The sequence below is a fragment of the Juglans microcarpa x Juglans regia genome, chromosome 2D (genome assembly GCF_004785595.1).
Source record: "Juglans microcarpa x Juglans regia isolate MS1-56 chromosome 2D, Jm3101_v1.0, whole genome shotgun sequence".
NCBI classification, from domain to species: Eukaryota; Viridiplantae; Streptophyta; class Magnoliopsida; order Fagales; family Juglandaceae; genus Juglans; species Juglans microcarpa x Juglans regia.
The window spans coordinates 24,209,749-24,234,487 of NC_054596.1; the positions used below are offsets into that span (position 1 = coordinate 24,209,749).

Sequence of the window (24,739 nt, forward strand, 5' to 3'; positions counted from 1 at the left end):
CAAGATTCCAAGTTCATATTAAGTCAAGTCTCAGATCAAGTTCATGTCTAGTCAAGTCTCAGAATTCAAGTCTAGGTCAGTTTAAGCAAGTCAAGTTCAATTCACGCTTTAGTTTAAGTTATGTCAGTTATGTTATGATGTATGTCAAGTTATGCTATGATTACTTATGATTTGATTGTGCATTCATGCATTTACTATCATGCATGCATCATTAACCTGTGTAAATGTTTTTGTTAACTTGCTGAGATTTATAATCAAATCTCACTGTGGTAATCCTAACTACCATTCCCCTTGACTAGTAGATCTTGTTACAGGACCTGAAGAAGAGCCAGAAATCCACCAACCGGAAACGATCGACTAAGCGACGGTGAGACGTTGATGATGGTATAGTAATTAACTTAAATTACTACTTGTACTATGGAGTTGCATCTCCAGTACTCTTTTGATCATAACCATTTTGGACTAGTGTTATGATTTCAGTTATTTAGTATGTTCTTTTGTATGAAATATGTTTTAAGTGTTTGAAATATTTTCAGTTTGGTGCATAGTATTGCTAAAAAAGAAAAAATTATTCGCTGTGAATATTGCATAATGCTATATGCATGTTAGGATCATTGCATCATATATGTCATGAATTGGGGCAGGTAACCTTGTGTTGCATGTCTCGACGCTTCAAATGTCCGTCCAATCCTAAGCGGAATTTGGGAGCGTCACATAATATATAATTTTTATTAAGATTCGTTGCATGTTATAAGTTTTGTATGAGAGTTATACTCAGATCTAAAAAGTTGAAAACTAGAAGGTTGAAAACAGATTCTATTTTGACTAAGTTTGAATCTTTTATTGCAAAAGCATACTCCAATGGCTTCAATATTCATATGTGATGTTCCTAGGACTTCGATTTACATGTTAGGATGTTAGTTTGAGGATTTCTGGTTTTAATTTTAAAGATATGAATTTTTATGCATGAATGAGTTCGGATAGGTCACATATTTGAGGTTTTTAGGTAGATCTATGTTTCAATTCAAATTTTGCTATGTGATCTTAAGATTAATACTTCAATATATTCTAGGACTTTATTTTTAATCCTATGTGTTGTTAATTTATGATTTATTTCACGAATGGTTTCAGATCAAAGGGTTTGATAAAAAACCAAACCATATAGACTTGATTTTGGTGAAAGTGTAAAGGCTGAATGCTTTAAGTTAGATCTTTGTATTTTTGTAGTTTTGAGTTGATGATTAAAAGCATGATAGTTCTTAGGAGTGTGTTATGAGTGTATTGAAAGTATGTTATTGAACTTTTGGAATTCTTGGAGTTGTTTGAAAAGAGTTAAAATCTTGAAAACCAAGAGTTGTACTTAACGTTAAAAACATAAAGTTTTGCATTGAATAGATTTGTAATTTTTGTGATGTAAATTTTGTTGGTTGTTTCAGTATATTATTTGAACAAAGGATATAATTTTGTATGTTGCAATATTCAGTGTAAGCATGAGAAATGAGACTTGATAGATTTGTAACAAAAATCAAGAGATTTGGCCTATGGATGTTTCAGCCTAGGCATGTTTGACATAGTTATGATGTATTTTAAAATTTTATAATTAGATATTTAGATTTAGGACAGAATTTACATGTGCAATGTAACTTTTAATGAGTTTTGGAGTTAGGATGTGAAATTCTTAAGTTATGAGTAAAATTGTCATTTTTTCATATATAGAAGTGTAAAATGGCCATTTTACTCCAAGTCAGCATTTTTATGTTTCTAAATTGTTAGTGAGGAGTTTTTGATATTTAGAAATCTCTCTTTATAGTTTTTCATATTTCGCGCTTTTAATTCGTCACGCAATGATCATTATAAGTTAACTTATAACTTACTGTTAGATTACTGTGTATGTGTATTGGTAAGATAACAATTATCTAATTGCAAATGAACTCCAAATTTAATAAAAATTCATGGACTTCATATTTTTGACGTTCTAAAACCATTTATATTCTTGAATTTTCAAAACTAAAAATGGAACTTGCCCAAATAGTCCCAACTCATGGCATGTACTTTAGTTGATAGCTTTGGTCAAGGGAAATTATGGAAGATGGTATATAAATCTGAAATTTCCAGATTTGCACTCCATCGCCTATGTCATCTTGAGCAGGTCAAAACAATGCCCTATACCACTATGATTTCACTCCTATGGTTGCTACATTACTCCTATAGGGGCTGGCCAAGTCATGGGGCAGAGGAAAGGGGAGAATAAATCATTAAAACCACCTAGGGGCTGATGAGTTCAACTGGTTTTTCCCTTGGCAGATTTTGATTATTGCTTTGACTAATCCTTTTGAACCATCATGAAGGTGCAGCCCGAAATAAGGTGATGGGATGGAGGCGTCCTGTTGAAATCCCAGACTGCCCTTCTACAGTTTGCTTTCTTTTGAGCAGGGGAATAGTGGCCTGAAACCACTATGATTTCATCCCTACTATCACTACAATGGTCCTTCAGTGGCAGCCAGGTCGTGGGGTGATAAGTGTGATTTTATACGATTTTTGTCCTGACTGATGAAAGGCAGCTAGAACTGAAAAGAGCCGACGAGATTTGGGCTAGGAGCCTTGTCTTGCGGGTAGCAAAGAGATTTCTCTCACCCAAAGGCGAGAAGACTTACCTCTAGATAGGCGAGGAGATTCACAACTAGATGGCGATGACCTGGGTGCGAAGACTTGTTGCCAATATATATTTACCTTCTAGGTGAGAAGACTTGGCGACAAGGTTATGGGTGAGAAGACTTGGCGACAAGATTCTAGGCGAGAAGACTTGGCGACAAGGTTCTGGGCGGTTAGATTGAGCGACTAGTCTAACCGACCAATTTAAAAGTCCAACCTAAACAACATCGTGGCAAGAACTAGAAAAGGCGACGAGATGAGTTTTTCATCACGATAGACGAGAGGAGTCTTTCTACTTGGTAGGCGAGAGGAGTTTTTCATCCCAATAATCGAGAGAAGTCTTCTTCTTGATATGCGAGATGAGTCTTTCATCCCGATAGGCGAGATAAGTCTTTCTACTCAGTAGGCGAGAATAGTCTTTCTTCCTTGTTGAGAGTCTTTTCACTCGGTAAGCGAAGAGAGGGCAATGTGGTCTTCGTGACCTCCATGCCCGTTCATTTGTGACCTCCACACCATATATATATATTCAGTGCACACGACATCTACCCGGTGGGATAACTCATCCCGACCGGGATCAATCTGCTGGCGACCAAAACCTCCTGAGCTCCCTAAATCAAGCCGCATATCACTTCCATTTTAGATAATCTCATTAATGTGGCAGTCATCCAATAAGCCATGTGTCATTCCCTTATGGGCCTCTTGGCATTGATCCTCAAAATTAAATAAGCACTAAAAATTCTCTAAATAATATCAAGCTCCAAAATTTTCTTTTTCCTCAAAAATCACTATTACACTAGAATATTCTAATAATTCTTCTAAACCTAAAGTATAAGGTCCTCTTGCCAACTCAAATATCTGTAATTATTCTTATTTTAGAATAGCCCAACTCCTAATTAACTAGAATTAAGATTACTAAGGTCAAGGCCAAATGAGCTTTTTAGGCGGGGTGTTACAACTCCTCTGGTGAGTTATGAAGAACCAATGCATACTCTTGACACTTCACTCATTTCTTAATGAATTGTTCTGCGTCCCTATGGGCATGGGGCTGGTAGTTGTCTACTCTTGGAACCTTTCTCGCTAGGGCTCTCCCACCCTAATGGTTTCCACAAACTCCTTCATAGATTTCTACAATTATGTACTGGGCCTCATCCAACAATACACACTGAAACAATGGTGAGGAAATGACTCGCTTGTACAAGGTCCCGTTCAGGAGAGTGAATGTGACTGCGTTGTTCCTTATTTTCCTTGCTTCCTCTTTTTCAATTGGTAGTTCCCCATCGATCAAGAACTTTGTTATTACTTGTGCCCACTCAGGCATTTCCACCCTTATCTGCGAGACTTCCAACCCAATGGAGGGAGTCTCTACCTCCTTGCTGACCATTGCCCACGGTAGTATTGCCTCGTACATTCTTAATGAGGTTTATGCTAATTTATCTGCCTTCCAATTGTCTTTTTGAGGGATCTAATTGATGGAAAAGCTTCTGAAACAATCGTGCTCCTCCCATAATCTCCGTAGGTAGAGTTGGAGCTTTTCACCTTTCGCCACGTACTCTCCTTTGGCTTGGTTTACCACCACCTATGAATTTTCTTTCACTTCCCTACTTCAAGCATCCTTGCTATGATGACGCTTGCAAATAGGCCTCATCTTCGACTTCGCTATTCTTAGTTTTGAATTCAGGACTTATCGAATAATAGTCTTCCTCATATGTACTCCCTCGAGCTTATCGAATTCAAGTTCTATTGAATAATAGTCTTCCTCATGGTTTTGAATTCAAGTCTTATCTAATAATAGTCTTTCTTTGTTTAGATTTTCATTAATTTCTTCTAATTAATCTTTTTACACAAGTTTCATAGACTATAACGTGTTTTTGGTTAAAATTGATGGAATGAAAAATTAATGGATGAACTTTTGACGTTCTTTTTAAAATAAAGGAGAGTCAAAATTTTAATTTCTCCATAATACAGGGATCTTCGACCAAAGTTTTCTATTTAAAAAATATTTTTCAAATTTCGTTCTTTAAACCCAAAAAATCTTGCCAGCTCTCCATCTCTCTCCCCCAATTGTAGCATCTGCGTTCCACGCGCTATTTCCCCGCCTGGGAAACCTCTTCAAATTTTCGCAAACCCAAAACCCCGCCACTGTCCCCTCCACATTCACTATAAAGCAGTGTCAACCACGCGCTAGCTTCTTCACTTCTCCATTATTCCGTGCTTTACACGGGAAAATAAACAAGTGAGTCGAGGCTCTCCTCATTCCGCTATAATATCCTTGCCGGGCACGACTCTCTGTGTGGCACGAGTGCTCTGCTGCCGTACACCTGTAAGATAAGGATAGAGAGAGAAAGAAACAGCGAAACTTTAGAGAGAGAAAGTGCTTTCCATTTTCTTTAGAGAGAGAAAGTGAGAAGAGCGAGGAGATCTGATCGAAATTTCTCAAAAGGTTACCGAGAGCGCCAAGCCCTACTCTTCCTGTAAGCCCTAACTCTTAAACTCTCTCTTTCTTTCCCCTTCTCTCATCCTATCTTTCTTCGTTTATGTCTGTATTTGTGTGTGCGTTGGAGCTACGATTGGTGGTTTTTGGGAAAAAGCCCTAATTAGGTTTGTTCATTCCTGTGGTGTGGGAAGGGAGAAAACAGTGTTCATTTGTTTGTTTGTTTATTTTTCGTTGGGTTGGTGAAATTAGGGTTTTTTTGTGATTCTTTGGTGGAGAGCAAAACCCTAGGGGTGAAGGGATTATTGCAAGATTTCGGGACTTGTGCTTTGAGGAGGTTAGGGTTTTGAATGTATGGCTTCGGGGCCTATAGTTGGAGATGGGCCTAGAGAGAGGCAGAGGTACACGGAGAGCAAGGTCTATACTAGAAAATCTTTTAAAGGACTCAAGAAAAACGCTGCCACCGTCATCGCCACCGACTCTGTGACTACAAACACCGCTGCGGCCACCACCATCAACGAGGACGACGTCAACAACAACAACAAAGATGAAAACAATAAGGACTGTAACGACGACAAGGAGGTAAATAGGGACAACAATGATAAGAACGAGAGTAAAGAGTCTGCTGGGCCACTGGAACCAACGGTGCTAGCACCGGAGGGCGGGAATTTGACTCAAAAACAGCTCCTTTCAAGGCTTGATGCGGTGTCCAATGACTCGTCGAATCTGAACCGGCAACAGGAGCAAGAAGTTGCAGTGCCGGGCACTCGGGATGAGCCTTTGGGGAATGGGGCGGTGAAGCCGGGATTTGAGAATAGGGTTAAGATCCATTTGGCGACAAGATCGAAGCAAGAGATGAGGGGGCTTCGGAGAAAGTTAGAGAGTGAGCTGGATATGGTCAGGAGTTTGGTGAAGAAGATTGAAGGCAAGCAGGGACAAATTGCTGGATATAGTCACTCTCATATGTTGACCAATGATGGGGTGGACAATGGTGGCAGTGCAGCCAAGCGAGTTCACTCAGAGGTGGCTTCTATTGGTGTCGGTGTCAGTGTCCCTCGTGAGGTGAACAGGCCTTTGCACCAATTGAGTATATCAGTGTTGGAGAATAGTCAGGGTGTGAGTGAAAATATGGAGAAAGAGAAGCGAACGCCAAAGGCAAACCAGTTTTATCGAAATTCGGAGTTTTTGCTTGCGAAAGACAAGTTTCCACCCGTAGAGAGTAACAAGAAGTCAAAATCGAATGGGAAGAAGCACGGTGGGGGAGAATTGGGACATAGGTTTTGGATGGGTACCAAATTTTTTAAGAGCTGCACTTCTTTGCTTGAGAAATTGATGAAGCACAAGCATGGGTGGGTATTTAATACTCCTGTGGATACAGAAGGTCTTGGCTTGCACGATTATTTTACCATTATCAGGCATCCAATGGACTTGGGTACAGTCAAATCAAGACTGAACAAGAATTGGTACAAGTCTCCAAAGGAATTCGCGGAGGATGTGAGACTTACGTTTCGTAATGCTATGACCTATAACCCAAAGGGGCAAGACGTTCATATAATGGCGGAGCAGCTGTTGAAGATATTTGAGGACAGGTGGGCTATAATAGAGTCTGATTATAATCGAGAGATGAGGTATGCAATGGATTATGGGGTGGGCCTTCCTACACCTATGTCAAGAAAGGCTCCTCCATTCCTACCTCCTCCTCTTGATATGAGAAGGATTTTGGATAGGTCAGAGTCTATGACTAACCCCATTGATCCCAAGTTGAAGCCCATAAGTATTACTCCTTCGGCTCGGACCCCTGCTCCTAAGAAGCCTAAGGCGAAAGATCCTCATAAAAGGGATATGACTTATGATGAAAAACAGAAGCTGAGCACAAACCTTCAGAATTTACCTTCAGATAAGCTTGATGCAATTGTACAGATTATTAAGAAGAGGAACACAGGGCTATGCCAAGATGATGAGGAGATTGAAGTAGACATTGATAGTGTGGATGCTGAGACTCTCTGGGAGCTTGATAGGTTTGTAACTAACTATAAGAAGAGGTTGAGCAAGCACAAGAGAAAAGCTGAACTTGCTATTCAAGCCCGAGCAAAAGCCGAGCAGAGTGTCCAGGAGAAGGTAAAATCTTGCAACAAGTTCTAACTTCTTTTTCTTTAAATTTTAGTTTTTATTTATTTATTTATTTTTTTGGAATTGTTGTCCTAATCATTTTGTGGGCTTGAGATTTGCATTTTTTTTTTCAAATTACCCCATGTGCAAAGGGTCACTATGGAATGATCCATCTGTTACCTATTCCATCTATTGACTGACGAAGATGGGCTGATTGTTGAGGTGCAAATCAATGTGAATGCCATGCATGCGATAAAAAGGATTAAACCCTTAACCCCCAAAGTTACTTAATAACCAAACAGTCTAAACAGAGGCTTACCAAATGAAACTAACTGGTGAGAGAGGGCATTAATATAGCCTTTTACAACATTTACCATTACCGGTGAGAACCCAAAGAAAAGGAGGAAATAAATGCAAAAAGAAAGAGAAGCCCAGCCCACTTTGCTGGGAAACTAAGAAAATCAGAGAGAGGTTGAGAGCAATAACCTTCACTCCTTTGATTCCCACTGCGATCGAACAGAGTGTGTAGGCAGCAGATTTCTAACACAATTCACAGTCCAAGGAAGAGGATTTCGATTTGGGCATTTTGATTTGGGGAGTTGCTGGGGATTTCAGGGCTTGAGGGGTTTTGGGTGAGAGAGGGCTGATTTGGGGTTTTCTTTTTCTTTTTTCCTTTTTTTTTTTTTCCGCTGGGCTTGCTGAGATAGCATTTCATGTGTGCTTGTTGAAATTGTCATATCTGTAGTCAGCTCATATCTATTCGTTGATAGGTGGAATATGTTATGGAAGGGGTCCTTCTACAGTGACCCTTAGAAATCCTTACTATTGCCTAATTCTTTATTTTTTTTTTCCTTACAGATTCAGATGCCAGCTGTGGCAGAGGTACCAAATGAAAACCAAGCAGGTAAAACTTTTATAAATGTGGAGTTGAATCCATTGATACATTGACTACTTGCATAGCTTGAAACATCTTTCCTGTTGTGAACAGATGCAAGAAATGTTCCCACTTTGTCACCCATACAAGGGGAAAAACAAGTGGGCAATGGGAGTAGGTCAAGTAGTTCAAGCAGCTCTAGCAGTGATTCTGGATCCTCTTCTAGTGGTACTTGATATACTTCAAACTTGTTTTTTTTAATATTCATGATATCCTTGTTTGTTATATTTTGGGCTTTTAGCTATATGATTTCTTGTTGTGAGACAAGCTTTTCTCTAATATATATTTGTTGTTGCAGACTCTGATAGTGACACTTCATCAGCATCTGGATCCGATGTAGGGTCACCAAGGACCTAAGTGCATTTTGTGTAGGTATGATTATGTCCACTCATTTTGTCTCAAAGCTTGTGTAGTTTGTCTTCCTCATCTCGCCTGTTTGCTGCCTCCATTTTTTTACTAAAATGATTTTTTTTAATTGTATTTTGAAGTTCTGAAATTATTCGGAATTATGATGCTTGTTTACAATTTTGCTTCCATGTCAGATTTTCTGCCGTTGAATTACACATTCATAACTTTTTAGTACTTGAAGCATTTAGGTCAATTTTAGTTATTTATTCAGCAAAACATCAATTTATTGCTCATAACTTATAAAAAAAAAAGTTATTGCTCATATTAGAGCTTTACAAAAAAAAAAAAAGAAAAAAAGGTTACTGCTCATGTTGGAGTACATATCGTGTAAGCATGAAATTGGGTAGATATTACATATAGCTTGCTTATAAGCTGGGTTATAGTCCCAACCTGGACAACCATGTCTTTTATGAGGGCAGTGGCGGCATCCAAGACAAGATTTATCCTTGGTTTTAATGGTTAAATACTAGAATAGTCCCCATGAAACTCCTAGGGGTTGGCTCAAGTGGTAAGGTTCTTGGTATTGGTGGTATGCTCTCTCTAGCTCTAAGGTTCGAATCCTCTTGGGTGCAAACAATTTCTAGGGGCCATCAAATTCGGGGAACTTTCCTGAGGGCTATGCATCCTCTTGGACACCCGATGCCAATAAAAAAGAAGTCCCCATAGTTTTGCCTTTAGACATATTAGACCCTAATCTTTAATTTTTAAATTCTTTCACCCCTCTACCTCCAATTTCAATTGTTTGATCCTTCCGTTATGGATCTTTTAGACCCACTAATGGAGCCCCTATCATTTTGCTTACGAGCCACATAATTGCCAATAAAAATGGGCTATGTGTACTTTTTACGTGACACTACAAATAAGAACTGAAAAAATGAAAAATATTAAAAAATAAGGTAGAAACTAAAAAATGTCTAACTTTGTAAAGAAAAATTAAAAAAATACCTGATGAAAAGCTCCTTTCTCACTAGGCCCATATCCACTTGGGGCATGGCCACCACAAGAGAGAAAGAGGGCCATGATCATCTCATATCTCTTTTTGTTAATCTTCTTGTATTTAAACTTTATTATGAAAGATCAAAATGACCAAAGTTGAGAGTATAAGGATGAAAATTTTCAAAATTAAGGATTAGGGACTAATTTGTTTAAAGGCCAAAGCATAAAGACTATTTTAGTATTTAATCCAAATTTTAACCCCCAGGGGTTGACTTAATTGGTAAAGGCCTTGGTCTTGGTAGTAGGGGTGGGTGGCAGGGCATCGTCCCCCGCCACCCTGTGTCTACCGCCCTGGCTCCGCCTGGGCGACGCAGGCAACCCCACCCTATGTTGGGGCGCAGGGCCTCTGCCTGCAAGGAAAAGAGGGTGCGGGGGCGGGCAGGGCCCAGGCCAAGCCCCCTCCACACTAGCACCTTAAGCCCAACCCAATATTATATATATATATATATATATATTTGGTTTTATTTTTTATTTTTTGATAACCGAGGGCGTCCGCACCAGCTTGCGCGCACCTCGACTAATCCCACTGGGCCCTAAAGTGAATGATCGGGTAAACCTCCAGTGGCCCTAAGGGCACTTGAACTGGTGACCATTAGGGAGCAAACCCAAGGCCGAACCAGCTGAGCTATCCCGGAGGGTTATATATATATATTTGTTATCAAAATGACTTTGCTTTGGTAATGAATATTTAAAAAAAAAAAAAAAAAAAGGCCGAAACAACGTTATTTTGGGTTTTGGGGGGGGGGGGTAAGTTAACCCTAATTCCCCTCTCCCCCAGACATTCACTTCTCCCTTCAGTCTCCCCCCCCCCCCCCCCTCTCTTTTCTCTCTGGCTCTCTGTGCTGCTACCCCCTTTCCCTCTCGCAGTCGTTGCGGCCCGCGTCCTATTCTTCTCAGTCTCTTAGGTCCTCTCTCCCTCTTGCAGTCGATGTGTATTGTGTTGGTTTTTGTTTTTGCCAGTTTAGGTTTTCTTTTTCTTCTTTTTTCCGTCGTTCCAATTCGATGTGTATTGTTGTGGATTTGATTTGTATTTTGTAACTTTGTTCACAATAGTTGTGGTATTTTGTGTTGTATTTTGTAACTTTGTTGGTTTGTTCATTGTTTTCGATTCAATGTTATTTTTTGTTTTTGTGGTATTTTGTAACCATGTTCATTTCCATTGTGTTTGAATTTATTTTTTTCCATAGTGGACAGTTGTGGGTGGGCGGTGGATAGGGGGGTGGACGAACCATGGGTCCCCCCCCCCTTCTCCCGCGAAACAATGCGGGTTTGGGGTGTAGGAAAGGGGTAGCCCCGCCCCGTGGGGTGTGGGTAGCACCCTTATTTGGTGGTATGCTCCTTCAAGGTTTAAGGTTTGAATCCTCTTGGGTGCAAACAATTCCTAAGGGCTATTGGACGGGGATTTTTTCCTTGATTTACCCGAGATGCAGTTGCGTGAAACTCTTTGTTGAGGGCCTTGTGCACTCCCGGTATTAGTCGAGATGCTGTTCTCTGACACCTAGTGCAAATTATAAAAAAAAAAAGTAAGTATTTAATCCAGATTTAATATGAGATCCAACTAGGCAATGAGACAGAGACCAAGACAACACCTACTTAATTGACATATCTTGCCAATTATGTTGTTCCTCTTTCCATTGACAATGGAAATAAGAGGGTTAGAATTGAAGCGCGGGTGGAGCATAGGTCTCTTGGATATGTGTGTTCTCCATGAGGTTTTTCCATTAGTAGAGCTTTGGGTGAGAGAAAGGTTGCTAATTACTTTCTCAAAATTTGTTTTTTTTTTTTTTTTTTACTTATAAAAAAAAAAATTATTTTTTTAGTTGTTAAAATGCAGGGTGATAAATTGTTTTATATAACAAATATTTATTATTATATTATATTATTATTTTAAATTTGAAATATTAAAATTTATCTTTTAAACTTCATGAGATATAACACTTAACAAAGTTTTGTATTCAATATATATTTGTCAGTATGTTTCCAATATATAAAATGGCTAATCCCTTTAATATTTCATGTGATGTAGAGTCATAAATGGATGGAAGGGAAAATCCATTTAACATAGACTCATTTTCTATTATATATATTCAAGAAAATTACCAATGAAGAAATTAATGTGCTTATAATTAATAACTATATCAATTTTGATTTAGTTTTTTTATAAGTAAAAAAAACAATATTGAAATAGAAATAAACAAATGTATGAAGTTAAAACAATAGAAGCTAGCACTGTGACAATGTAGATGAGTGATTTAACTATGAGCAACACATAAAATCAGTGACATTTGTACTTGGGCTATGCCTATTTACCTGGAATAAAATTCTCTTATTAACTATAAAAAAAAATCAGTGACATCCAATAGCGTATGAATGTATGGGAAGTAAGAGTAATAATTTTCAAAGAAGTATGAGCTCGGAAAAATGAGTATTAAATAGAAGCAAAAAATGATAATGAATGAAAGAAAATAAGAGATGAAATAAAATGAGTAAAAGTCGAGGTGCGTTTTTGATAAGCAGATGATACCAAAGTCAAGGTGCGTTTTTTCCATATGTTTTCTCATGCCTGTCATTGATTTTTTTTTTCTTGCAACCTTTGGATCATTAATTGACCACTTTCTTTTTCACCTGCACATATGAGCCAATGTCCCTTTATTTTGCATGTAATTCTTTTCTTATGTGTTTGGTATGCACCAAGGTTCTTTACTTTTTTCAGTTTTGGCCATTTTTTTTTTATTTTAATGAGTGAAAGTTGGGTTTTTACATTTTGGGACCTCACTTGGGGTTGGGATCTTAGGTAAATGCCTAAGTAGCCTACCTCATGAATTGGCCCTGCATAACAAAACGTTTTATGGCATAGAAATGTTCTACCTCTTTTGTGACCATGAGGGTTGTATCTGAAAACAAACCATAGGGGAGGATCATATTTTAAGGCCAAACCACAAGGGGGTGTAAATATTAAGATAAACTACGTGTTTGTTGGTAGCTTAGTACTCTTTCACTATAAATTATATTGTATAAGTTGAGGGCGATGTGTCAACAATTTATAGAACTGCGATATATTTGAGAGGTTTTTTTATATATATAACTATGAGGCTTATATAGATGAAATAGGATTGATTGCATTCTGCATTGGGTGATAAGTGGTCATCCTTACAATAGGTTGAAAAAATTCCAATTTTTTTTGTCTGTTATTATGTTCTTGTTTTCTTACAAACAAACATATCTAGTTTAGTTCTTTTATTCTTTAGATTTATATGGGTATCTGTTATGTTCAATATTTGTTGGATGGTTTTGAAGGTGTTATATAGGTGTTAAAGCTCACTTGGGTTGTATATTATGTAGAATTGGGTTTTCGGAGTTAGTTTAGAGAGTGCCAAGTGTTCCTGTGAATAGTATTTTTGGAGTATAATGTAAAGGTGGCTAATGTTTTCCCTAAGTTGTGACAAATGGTATCAGAGTTAATCTAGTAATGTTGTATGGTTTCAGGGCATTGGTAACTTGGGTCTTGATGAACACGTTATAGATTTGGGTCGGGGAGATTTTAACATCCCAAGTTCATATTGACATGTTCAAAATCTCGCAATTTGTGTAGGGATTGTGAAGGCATTGCAAGGATGCAAAGCCTACAATGATTATGTACGAGGTGGAACTAAGCTTTAGTTATGATTCCATACAACTTTAGTTGTACCTATGACCAGTATTTGGGGTATAGTGCATGTGGTTAGTGCCTTCCCCTAAGTCTTAACAAATTGTTTTTGGCTTGTGTGATGGTGTAAATGGGGAGGAACAATGTGCCATTTTGTCATTTTGGTCCCAAATTGATGCTGATTCAATCCTACTGAAATTGATTTATATTGGCATGCCATTTAGATTCCATTCGTCCCAAACTGAGCACGACCTGGAGTCCAATAACGGATTTCTGATTTGTTTTCTCTGAGATGATGAATGGTTGTTGAAGAAGGGGAGTGGGTCAGTATGGGTTCTTCTATGGAGTTGGTCACAGAATCTAAATCCTTTACAATGGTGAAGGAGGGGAGCATGTTGGTCATTACTGAAAGGAGTCGAAGGGGGATATCTAAGTTGGTTCTGGGCTCAACAACAGTACAATGGCTGGCCAAGGCCATGGAAGCGTGCATTAAGGATGTGAAACAAGATTTTTTCACTACACTGTCCGGGAAGGTAGATGCAGCTTCACGGCGTATCACTGCTCGAATGCTTGAGGACGTTATATGGCGGTGGAGTATGGTGGTGGTGGGAGGAGGAATTTTATTTTCATTCCTGAAGAGGGGGGTAGTGGCTTGAAAAGGATGGGGGAGGCGTTGCGTGATTTTTCCTTCGGCAAGAGAGGGAGTGACGGCTTAGAAGGACAAGGTGGTGCAGAGAGGGAGAACTTGGAGGTGCATAAAGATCCAAGTACAGCCTCGGTGGCGAGGCGATCCTATGCGGCAGCTCTAAAGACAGGTCATGCTTCGGGGATTCAGAGTGTGGGGGGTGCTTAGGACCAGCTTGTTGAGATGCACAATTCTTTAAAGCAAATGGAAACCCAACTTGTCGAGTTGAAGGCAGCAATAGCTTTCTTGTCTACGAAAATAGACCGGCTTTCAGCTGCAGGCAACAAGGTAATAAGAAACAAGTAGGCCCGAATCCTTTAAATTCAGAAAAAAGGAAGACGGAAGATCGGATTTGGCCCTGTTCCCTATAACCAGATCTAGGAGAGTATGGCGGGTCAAAAGGAAATTTGGGTTATTTGAAGCGAGGTCTACATCGGGTATTGGCGTAGAGACATCAGTAATGGAATGTCATTCACCTCTTGTAACACAGGATAGTCCGATAATCGGTATTACACCCTTGGTTCCCAAAAAAACTATGGCTCCCTCGTCAGAGTTGAAGGAAAAGGGTGTACTGTTGAGGTCTGAAGGAGATGTAGGATCCGCTATCACCCCAAAGGTGAAGGGACTTGCTATCACCCCAGAATCTCCAATGGGGATCTTGATACCATTGGAGAGAACCAATGAAGTTACTGGAGAACTAATGGGTTTGGCGCTGGTGCCATGTGTAGAGGAATGTCTAGAGTGGTGAGTGCAGTTGGATACTGTGTCTGGGGATATTGTGGCTCCTCTGGTCTCTCTTCCTCCAATAGTGGATTGGATTCTGTCGAAAGTTAACGAGATTCAACAATTTGTGAGAATTTCACATTGAGGATGTGAAGACTAATTTAAAGAAGTAATTACTGCGATCGAGGCAAGCCACGTGCTTGAGACCAAATTAAGTTTCAAGAAAAGCAGGGAGTTACATCGTCTTTTTTTTACTATCAACTACGATGCTAAGGGTGGTAGCTCTATTAGATGGAAGTCTAAAGGGAGGGCATTGTGAAGACGAGAATCAAGGTGTTGGGGTTGGTGTTCGGGTAGAGTTTTAGTTCTACGGGAAACAAGGGTTTTGGGTCGGGTTTGGTGTATTTTGGGTTGTTTTTTTTATGGGCTTGGGTCATTTTCGGCAAAGTGTTTTCTTGTATACATTCAGTGTACTTAATTTTTCCTTTTGATATATACAATATTTTTACTTAAAAAAAAAAAAAAGCAAAAAGATTCCATTAATTGTAGTACAAAGTTGAAATCTTGACCTGGTCAATTATTTGTGAATTTCTATCAGTCTGGTTCTGACTAGAAGTTTGGAAAGTCTTAAATGATTCATTGTGGCATGCCATATCCAGGACAAGTGCAAAATTAAAATGTGATATCTGTTTGAGGTTTGATTATTCAATCAGTGTTGAATGGTGCTAGGATCACTGGCTAGTGAACTACTATCTATATAAGAAGACTGAATTAAAACCTATTATTAGGTGGTGGTGGGTTTTGGTTTGAGCAAAGGATGGTCATTATGCTGTTAAAGTGGAAGACATTGAATTATGTTCTTGTCCTGGTGATAGGTTTGGAGTGCTTCTACCACATGGAAAAATAGAAGTTCATCTAATCATTTAAAATTGAGATTTATGCTTTTTGATCCTCTTTTAATTTGTATCAATGTTCTTGGAAAATTGTCGATCGTTGAAGAAGGTTTTTATCTCTACTACTGCATATGGCAATGAAGTAAAACTAGTACTAGTCATCTTGGAATGGAGTAGAAGTTGATCGACTGATCCCCTCTTACACATGCAACACTGATCAATTGCATCGATATGTCTGTTCCTTGGATTCTTCTGGTGAGAATCTTTCCTACTGAGGCTGCCAAGCCAATAGCGCAGCTCTTCAAGGTACCTTGGTCTGATAGATACTTTCCCAAGGAATAGTGTATACTGGATTAAAGAATGCAGTAAAGGCATTTATTTCCCAGTCACAAGATGCCCTTATATAAGGTAAAAGTCTACTGAGGGAGACTACTAGAGTTTTTAAATGGTCCGGCACATAAAAGCATCCTTAGCACTATAACACTACACATCTGGGAAAGCTTCCTTGACTGCACTAACTACCACGTCACAAATCATGTCAGAATTTAATTCTGGCTCCATTTCTCACTTCAAATCTAGTATTCTCAGAAAACTTCTCTCGACCATTTCTTATGATTTTCTCAATCCCATCACATAGGGTCCTTTGACTTTCTTAGAACACCACCCTTGACACAAACATTTGTATAGAGTCGATTGACCTCCACAAAACCTCTCTCATGCTTGGCTACCAAAGGCATTTCCCCAAAATGGCATTTTTTTTTTTTATCGGTAATCAAAATGAATTTAAACTCTGTTGGACTAAGGTTTTTAATAGGTTAGTGCCTAGAATTGAGGTTTAACAAGGCCGAATCTATTTTCTAACAAGAATAGTCAATAGAACTCAAGAAAAATTAGGTACCTTTGTTGTACAAGGATTCCTCTCAACTAATCAGATCTACCACCCCTAATTATTTGGACAAAGCCTAAATTTTAGGGTGCTTTTCTCTAAAATTATTTTGCCATCTTTTTCCTATAAAGTTAGAGGTTGTTTAAAAGTTTAGCTTGGGGAAATTCAATTCCTACAAGTAAGAATGTCATTCTGCTGTCAGCCCTATTTTTTAGGGATGAACTCTAGATTTTAGGACTCATTTTCACTTGAAGCTTACTATAAAACTTTAGGAGCTTATCCAAAATATTTTCTTCAAGGAAACCACGGCTTCTTATGAGTTAAAAACCTTATTTTCATTAGGCTTGTTATAAACCTAGCAAACCAACTTTTCTTTTATAGAGGACCATAAACCCTACTATTCCAACATTTCATCCTGGCCCCCTTGCTGCTGCCCCCTCTTTAACCTCAAAACTTAATATATGGTTTGTGGAGGTTGGCCTACTACCACTGTTTATCGAGTGAGGTCCATATCTCGAATGTGATCCCACTCAGATGGCAACGTGAGAAGTTGGAATCTTTGTGATCGCCATCCCTCACACTCGGCCTAAATGTACGTTGCACACCCAAAAGTTTCAAAGGAAAATGTATTATGATGTGGGTAAAATGTTTTATCGACTTTTTTCAAAGATAAAAGATGTTTATAATACTTCTTACTGTATGTACTGTTTACCGAGTTTTCAAATCAATTTTTTTTAATGTTTTAAAATTGTCACAAATAACGAGGAGGATAAATATGCAGGCCAGAGTCAGTAGAGGAGACACTGACCTAGTGAAATTAACCTAGGCTATTTGGATATTTGTTTGAATATGGTGAATCTTATTCATTTATTGTTTTGGACTTGTTAATAACAAGATAGTTTGTAAGATAGATTAGAGTTTTCTTAAGGGCTTGTTTGGGTAGTGAGATGAGATTAGAATTTTGTGAATAGTAGTAAGATAGTTTGTGAGTAGTAGTAGTGAGATAGTTTGAGTTGAGTATTTTTTGAATTTTGGGAAAGGAGAGAAAAAGTTGAATAAAAAATATTATAAAATTAAAATATTGTAATAATATAGTTTTATAATATTATTTTTATTTGGGGATTTGAAAAAGTTGGATTGTTTTTTATTTTTTATTTGAAAGTTTGAAAAAGCTGTAATGATTAGTTTGAAAATTTTGTATTTGAATTATGTTTGGGAATGAGATGGGATGAGATGAGATGAGTTCAGATGATAATTTTGTGTCTCATCTAAGGCGCCAAACCTGCCCTAAACACTCAGGAAGTCCTATCAGGATCGTATAGTTTTCTCGGCTTCTGATTGTTAATAGAACTTGTTTATTTGGTTTTCCAACTAGACTTTGCTGAAGGTTTTTTTGATAATTTTGGAACCAAATAGCATGTGCTTATTTTTATGTATTATATTTACAGCACAGTCCATATGTGACAATCGGATGAAGTTCTCATGGTCGCCCAATCTTTGGTTAATTGTAAAACTTTTATACTGCATACCTCTAGGTTTAGCATGGAGGTTTTAATTCTGTTGTTTTTTGTTTCTTGTTTGCTACCTACGTTGTTTTTTTCTTTTTTGGTGGAATATGGGTAATTTGAATTGCTGTTCTAAAACGCTGTAGTTTGAATGGAGAACAGTCAACAATCAAATGGTTTTTTATTGTGGGATTTTTTCCTTAAATTTTGGTTTGTTTCCCTAATGACTTCTGCAGAACTCCACCTGCTTCCCTCTTTATGCCTTGCATTTGCATATTCTATTGTAAAAATTGGGATTGAAAACCTAAATGCGTTACTTGGATACAGTTCCAGTGATTGCAGATTATTCTGTTTCTTATGTTGCAGATCCATGATTTTGGACTAGATGATCTGCCGTGCAGTAATTGGAAGCTTTCGAGATAATGGATTTGAATCAGATTTAGTGTACAGTGAAAGCATTTTGAAGGCCAGAAGCCATCTTTACCATTGTGGGGGTGGGTTTGTATTCCTTGAGGTTGCTAGAACTATTGCTTCATTATCTACAACATGTTGCTATTCGTCTAGTCTCAAATTTGTATAATATTTGTAGAATATGTTGAAAGTTAGATGTAGTGGGTTTGTTTTTGTGGAGCATGTGTACATTGCTAACTAACGCTGCTCATCTAGATTCAGCTACTTATTTTCAGTTTAGTGCCGGTAGAGTCGGGATTCTTTGGTGTTACACAAAAGACTTATATGTTGTTATTGGAGTTGATGAAGTCATAATTGCTCCACATACGTTTTCCCTTGTGTTTGTTGGGTAGCTCCATCTCAATTGTCTTGTAAGATTAGTTTCATGCTTGCACTTTTTTTTAACTGATTTTCCCTCTTGAATTTCTCTTTTATATCCGGTTTGGCTGGGACAATGTGCAGATTTATCTTTATTATTTTCATTTTCTTGTCTATCAAAAGGTTTAGATTTAGCAGCTGAATGTGGAGATGGTTTGTTCTCTCCCTTGACCATTTCTTTTATTTGACAATTTTGTTGATTGTTTATTCTCTCTCTATATATATATCAAGACAAATAGATATTGTAATCTGTAGCAGCGTTTTGGTGATAGTAAAATCCCTCTTATCTAAATTAATTTTCCTCCCGTTCTTAGGTAGATCTACTTGTGCACCATTACAATTATGATGATGTTTATTGACGTGAAAATATGAAGGTTGGGAATAACACTTGTCATAACGTTCAAGACCCAGGCTAATAAGATGAGAGTGATGGATGGGCGACCATGGTTGTTTGACAGCTATTTATTGATACTCTAGATCTTCGATGGATTCTCTCAACCAAATCAATGGAAGTTTGAAATGGAGGAATTCTAGATCCAGGTTCATAATTTGCCCATGGCATGTATGATGCAGGAGTGTGGGAACCAAATTGGTGGATCTCTAGGGAGGGTGATGGAGGTGGATGTCCCTATGGATAGAGTAGGTTGGGGGAAGCATCTTAGAGTGTGAGTTGAACTCCCATTACAGAAGGTGATTGCAAGGGGTCGACTGATTAATGTAAATAGAAAGTGTTTGGGTGAATCTAAAGGATGAAAAACTGCCAAGGATGTGCTTTAAGTGTGGGAGGATCTTGCGTGGCGAACTTGGTTGTGATGCGGGGGGTTTCAAATGGGAGGTTGAGCAGGTGGCTAACTCTCAATTTGGGGCATGGCTGCGTGCAGAGAAAGTTACAAGAAGGAGATCCTACGGGTATTTTCAATACAGGGCCTGGAAGGGAAGCCAACAGAGGGAGAAAGAGGTGCGAGGTTGGGAAGAAGATGAAATGGCAAATTTGAGTAGCACTATGAGGATGAAGGTGATGTGGGTAGGGAGGAGGCTAGTGTGGGAAGTAACGAGGAAGATGAAATCATGGAGTAGGAAGAATAAGAGAGAGTTCAAAGGAGAGGGAGGAAGTGGAAAATGTGTATTGCCTAAGGGTGGTTCAGATAGTGTATGTCAAAGAAACGAGAATTTTAAATATGAAGTGAGTTGGGACTTGGAGGAGGAATGTGGAAAAATTGTTGAAAGTGAATGGGGAAGGCATTCTGAAATATCAAGGCACATGAACAAGGTCCAGAAGTAACTAGCTGGATGTAGAAATGCCCTGAGCAAATGGTGCACAGATTCAATAAAGAAGAGGGGCGCTATCAAAGAAAAGATCGAGTTGTTAAAGTCTTTAAAAGATATTTAAGAGCCTGAACATATAGAAAAAATAAAGATATCAAATGGGGAGTTAGGCCCCTTGTTGGATCAAGAAGATTTATGGTGGAAACAAAGGGCAAAGTCGCATTGGTTACAAAATGGGGACAGATATACAAAGTTCTTCTATGCATGTGCAAACCAGAGAAGGAAGAAAAACACTATCAGAATGGTAGTTAATACACAGGGGCATCAAGAAAAGGAGAGTAGAGAGATTGAGGAAGCTTTATGGAAGTACTTCACAGAGATTTATTCCTCCCCACACCTTATAGCTACCGACTTAGATGGGTGTGTGTTAGCAACTATAGAGGAAATGAAAAGGGGATTGGAAATGGAGTTTAGAACTAAAGAGGTGGAGGTGGCTTTGAAGCAGATGTCTGCAATAAAATCCCTTGGACCCGTTGGCTTTGGGGCATTTTTTTTTTTTTTTTTAACCAAAACCACTAGGAAACAGTGGGGAAGGAAACCTGTCATGCAGTACTAGAATTTCTACAGGGTGGAGATATGATCCAAGAATTAAACCACAGCCATATAGCTTTGATTCCAAAAGTGAAGACCCTCAAATCTGTTATGGATTTCAGGCCAATTAGTTTATGCAACGTGTTGTATAAACTAATACCTAAGGTGCAGGCAAACAAAATAAAAAAGGTGTTACATAGAATTATTTCCCCAAACCCAAGTGCCTTTATACCTAGTAGGCTCATCACAGACAATATAATGGTTGCTTTTGAAGTGTTGCATTCGCTGAAGACAAAGCAAAAAGGGAGGACTAGGAGCATGCGAATTAAATTAGACATGTCAAAAACATATGATAGAATGGAGTGACTTTTTTTAGAAGCAATGCTGAGAAGACTTGGGTTTGGGGAGAGGATGATTGGTTTGATAATGAAGTGTGTATCTTCTGTGAGCTATTCTGTGCTGGATAATGGGAAACCTGGAAAGGAAATTTTACCTTCAAGGGGTCTAAGGTAAGGGGATCCTCTATCACCTTATCTGTTTATAATATGTGCTAAAGGACTCAGCCAATTGCTTTTTGAATTAGAGATGAAAGGGGATATAAAGTGGACTGTTGCTACAAGGGGGGATCTAAGATAAACCACCCTTTTTTTTTTATGACTGTGTCATTTCAGCAGAGCAAGGAAGAATGAGCTACTATCAACTCAATCCTTGAGTGTTATGAGAGAGCCTCTAGACAGGTGTTAAATAAGCAAAAGACATCTATTTTTTTCAGTACTAATACAAAGAAAGAAGTAAGATGAAATTTTTCATGAAGCTGGGGTAGTCTTGTGTGACAGTTATGAGAAGTACTTGGGTCTCCCTGCAGTGGTTGGAAAGTCAAAATATAATGCCTTTAGGAGTGTCAAGGAGAGTGTGGATGAAGATTCAAAACTAGAAGAACAATTTCCTCTCAAAAGCTAGAAAGGAAGTGCTTATAAAGTCTGTACTACAAGCCATTTCAACATATACAATGAGCGTCTTCAAATTTCCAAAGAGGTTGTGTAGAGAAATTGAAGCAATGATTTCAAGATTTTGGTGGTGTTATAACCAGAAAGAAAAAAGGATTCATTGGTGGAAATGGAATAGATTGGGGATTGCAAAAGTTAAGGGTGGCATGGGGTTTAGAGAGCTTGAGAGCTTTAATTGGGCTATGCTGGCAAGGCAGCTTGCCATGGAGAATGCTAAAAGGTCCTTAGTCACTTGTTGCCAAAGTGTATAAAGAAAAATACTTAAAAAATTCCCAACTTTTGGAGGCCTCTCTTTGAAAGTCCCCTTCCCAAATTTGGAGAAGTATTTGGTCAGCTCTGCATGTACATAGAGGTGGTTTACTATGAATAGTTAGGAATAGAGAGTCTATTACAATATAGGGTCAGAAATGGTAGCCAACACCTACCACTTATTGTGTCCAGTCTTAAGTCAGAATCCTCAGTGTTGAAGCAAAATTGGGATCCCACTCTCAATTCAACGCAGGGTTGAAGACTTCCATTCAAAGTGCTCTATATGATTCACAGACTTCCATGGAATTTTAGGACAAGTGAGGGCAACTACTCTAGAAGTATGATCTTGGTTCTAATGCGTGGCTACAAGGGTTGTACAACGAGAGGTCTTTCTGGGTATTGGTTTACTTGAAGAGTGTATTCAACGGGTTTGTGCATTCTGATACGACATTGAAGGAATCTGCCAATCAATTTGACAATGCTCTGAAGAAGAAAAGAGGTCGAGGTGAAAACTGATTTCAATTCCTTCAACCAAACAATCTCATTTGTATCCCCTTTCAACATTGAGAAGTAGTTTGAAATGTTGTATTCAAATGCAAAGTTGAAGGAGGTCCAAAGAGAGGTGTTGGGGATGATTTTATGTAATTGCATACTTGTCAGCATGCAGGGTTGCATTTCTACATTCGATGTTTTGGATCAAATTTCCATTTATGACCATGTGAAAACGGTTCAGTACTCAATTTACTATAACGAAGACAAATGCGAAGTTAAATGTACGTTGCGTCGTTTGAGATGAGGGGCATTCTCTTTAGGCATGCATTTAGAGTATGTCATATGGAGAACCTTAATGTGCTGCCAGAAAATATGTTTTAGATCGATGAAAAAAGAACTTAAAGAGGAGATACACACTGGTCAAAAGTAGCAATGATGACTTGCAGGATAATGCAGACACACGGAGATATGAGCTTGTGGTGAAAAGATGTTTGAAATTAGTGACGTGTGTATCTCTGACTATGTCAATGCATTCCTGTGCCATTTAGATTAGTTTGAACATAAACTTGAGGCTTAACACTTGAGTCCGGTTCAACCAAGGTCAAAGAGAACATGGTTGTGAACAAGGGCAAGAAAATATTAAGCCCCCATGTTGTTCGGGAGAAAGGAAGACTCGTAACGAAAAGAAAGGTTCCAACTGTGAAGAAGGCTGCAACCAAGAGAAAGAAGAAACAAGTAGTAATTGTGTATTAATTGTATATATATTGGACTGCATGGATATTCCTTTCTAATAGGCATGTCTACTTTTATCCTCGAATTTAGGCTTACAGGAAAATCTTTGATGATGTGTCACAATTGTGTGCACTCCTAAAATCTCAACTTGGTGCTAGTGTTGACGGTTTTGTTGTTGGAACCCAATATAGTACTACCATAAAATCAATGCCATTGGGCAATGAGGAATGCGGCTGTCATTTACCAAACTATTTTTCTTGTTTAATTGCTACCTGGTCAATTATTAATAAATTACTTGGCATAATTATGCTTGTGTTGTTCTCAAACTAAAGACATGAATGCAAGCTTGTTTGTGTCATTCCATAGAGAATTTGGGGTTGTGGTTGTGGAGTAGTTTGCTAATTGTGAAGTAGTTTGTAGCTTGTTGTGATTCTTTGGTTTTGAGGGCATGTCTGAGGTTGAAGTTTTAGAGAAGTTGTTGTGTAGCTTGTTGTGAATGTTTGGTTTTTAGGCCATGTCAGTCTGAGAAGACTGTGGAGATGTTGGGTAGCTTGTATAATTTGAAAAATATTATTGGTAGTTTGTTTAGTTGCTGAGCTAGAATGAAAGAAAAATATTTATCGAAATGTATAATTTGAAAGAAGAGGATTGGCAATATAGTTGTAATTATTAGGTAATGATTAGATGAAAAAGTTGAAGTTTTGAAATTGAAAAGTGTTTGTGTTTGTGGTATTTGGATATTGAGATGAGATGGGATGAGATGAATTGAGATTACTTTGCTATCCAAACCAAGCCTAATTCCTATACAGATGATTCTTCTTCTTTTGGGGCCATTTGGGCAAAAATATTTACTTTCTTAAAGCTGGAAAACGAGCACTATACAAATGTGTACCATTAGCATATTTGTGAGTTGAATGGCAGTTTTTTTCACTTTTTTTTATAAACACCATCTCAAATAATTGAAATTGCAAAAATAAATCTAGTTTATTTTTCACTTATGAGGAATCCTCTATTGCTCATCAACTTGATTTGCCAAGAAAATAAGTAGCACAACTCAACTTCCTTTTCTCAAGAAATAAGCTACCAATCTCCAATTTCCAAGTAGTAGCATTCTCACAAAAATCGAACTATTTTGTTCTCACAAAAATCATGTTTTAGCACACATCCAATACTAGTCTCAAATCTTACCAACCACACATTGAGTATCATTCTCACAAATCGTCTATTTAACATCCAGTACCATACTCAAATCTTATCAAGCAAACCCAGCTTCGTCGGCGAAAGGCCACACTCAAATCTAATTTTTCCAGGTCGCGAGAGGAGGCTTGGGCAGTATAGGCTTGAGGCTATGCTCCAAGGGCAGGTGTGGGAGACTTTGCAGGAGTGGCTGGACCTCTAGACAGTAGAGTTGGAGATGTTGCGGGAGGAGAACTAGCAGTTGAGGGAGCAGCGTGACACCGACACCTGGTTATACAACTTGCTTAAGAAAGAGTTTGTTTCCCTCTCCGACTCCCTGAAGAGGAAGATGAAGTCGCTCAAGTCCAAGTCGCAACAGGTGAAGGACTTGGAGGTTTAGGTTGCTCAGTCTCACGCCATAGAAATACAAGAGAAGACCCGGGTAGACAAGGTGGCAACCAAATTGGCTTAGGTCGAGCGGCGAATTACTGCCAGCCAAGTCATTGTCCAAGAGTTGCAAAGTGACTTGG

At 38.5% G+C, this 24,739-nt stretch overlaps 1 protein-coding gene across 1 annotated transcript; it reads left to right on the forward strand.

Moving 5' to 3' along the window:
- Nucleotides 1-4,945: 4,945 nt before the first annotated feature.
- On the forward strand, nucleotides 4,946-18,641 carry LOC121249131 (transcription factor GTE4-like). Its single transcript, XM_041147809.1, has 5 exons — nucleotides 4,946-7,201; nucleotides 8,051-8,096; nucleotides 8,181-8,294; nucleotides 8,425-8,498; nucleotides 18,235-18,641. Exons 1-4 carry the CDS (start codon nucleotides 5,438-5,440, stop codon nucleotides 8,481-8,483), a joined length of 1,983 nt encoding a protein of 660 aa, XP_041003743.1. The 5' UTR covers nucleotides 4,946-5,437; the 3' UTR covers nucleotides 8,484-8,498; nucleotides 18,235-18,641.
- Nucleotides 18,642-24,739: the final 6,098 nt, after the last annotated feature.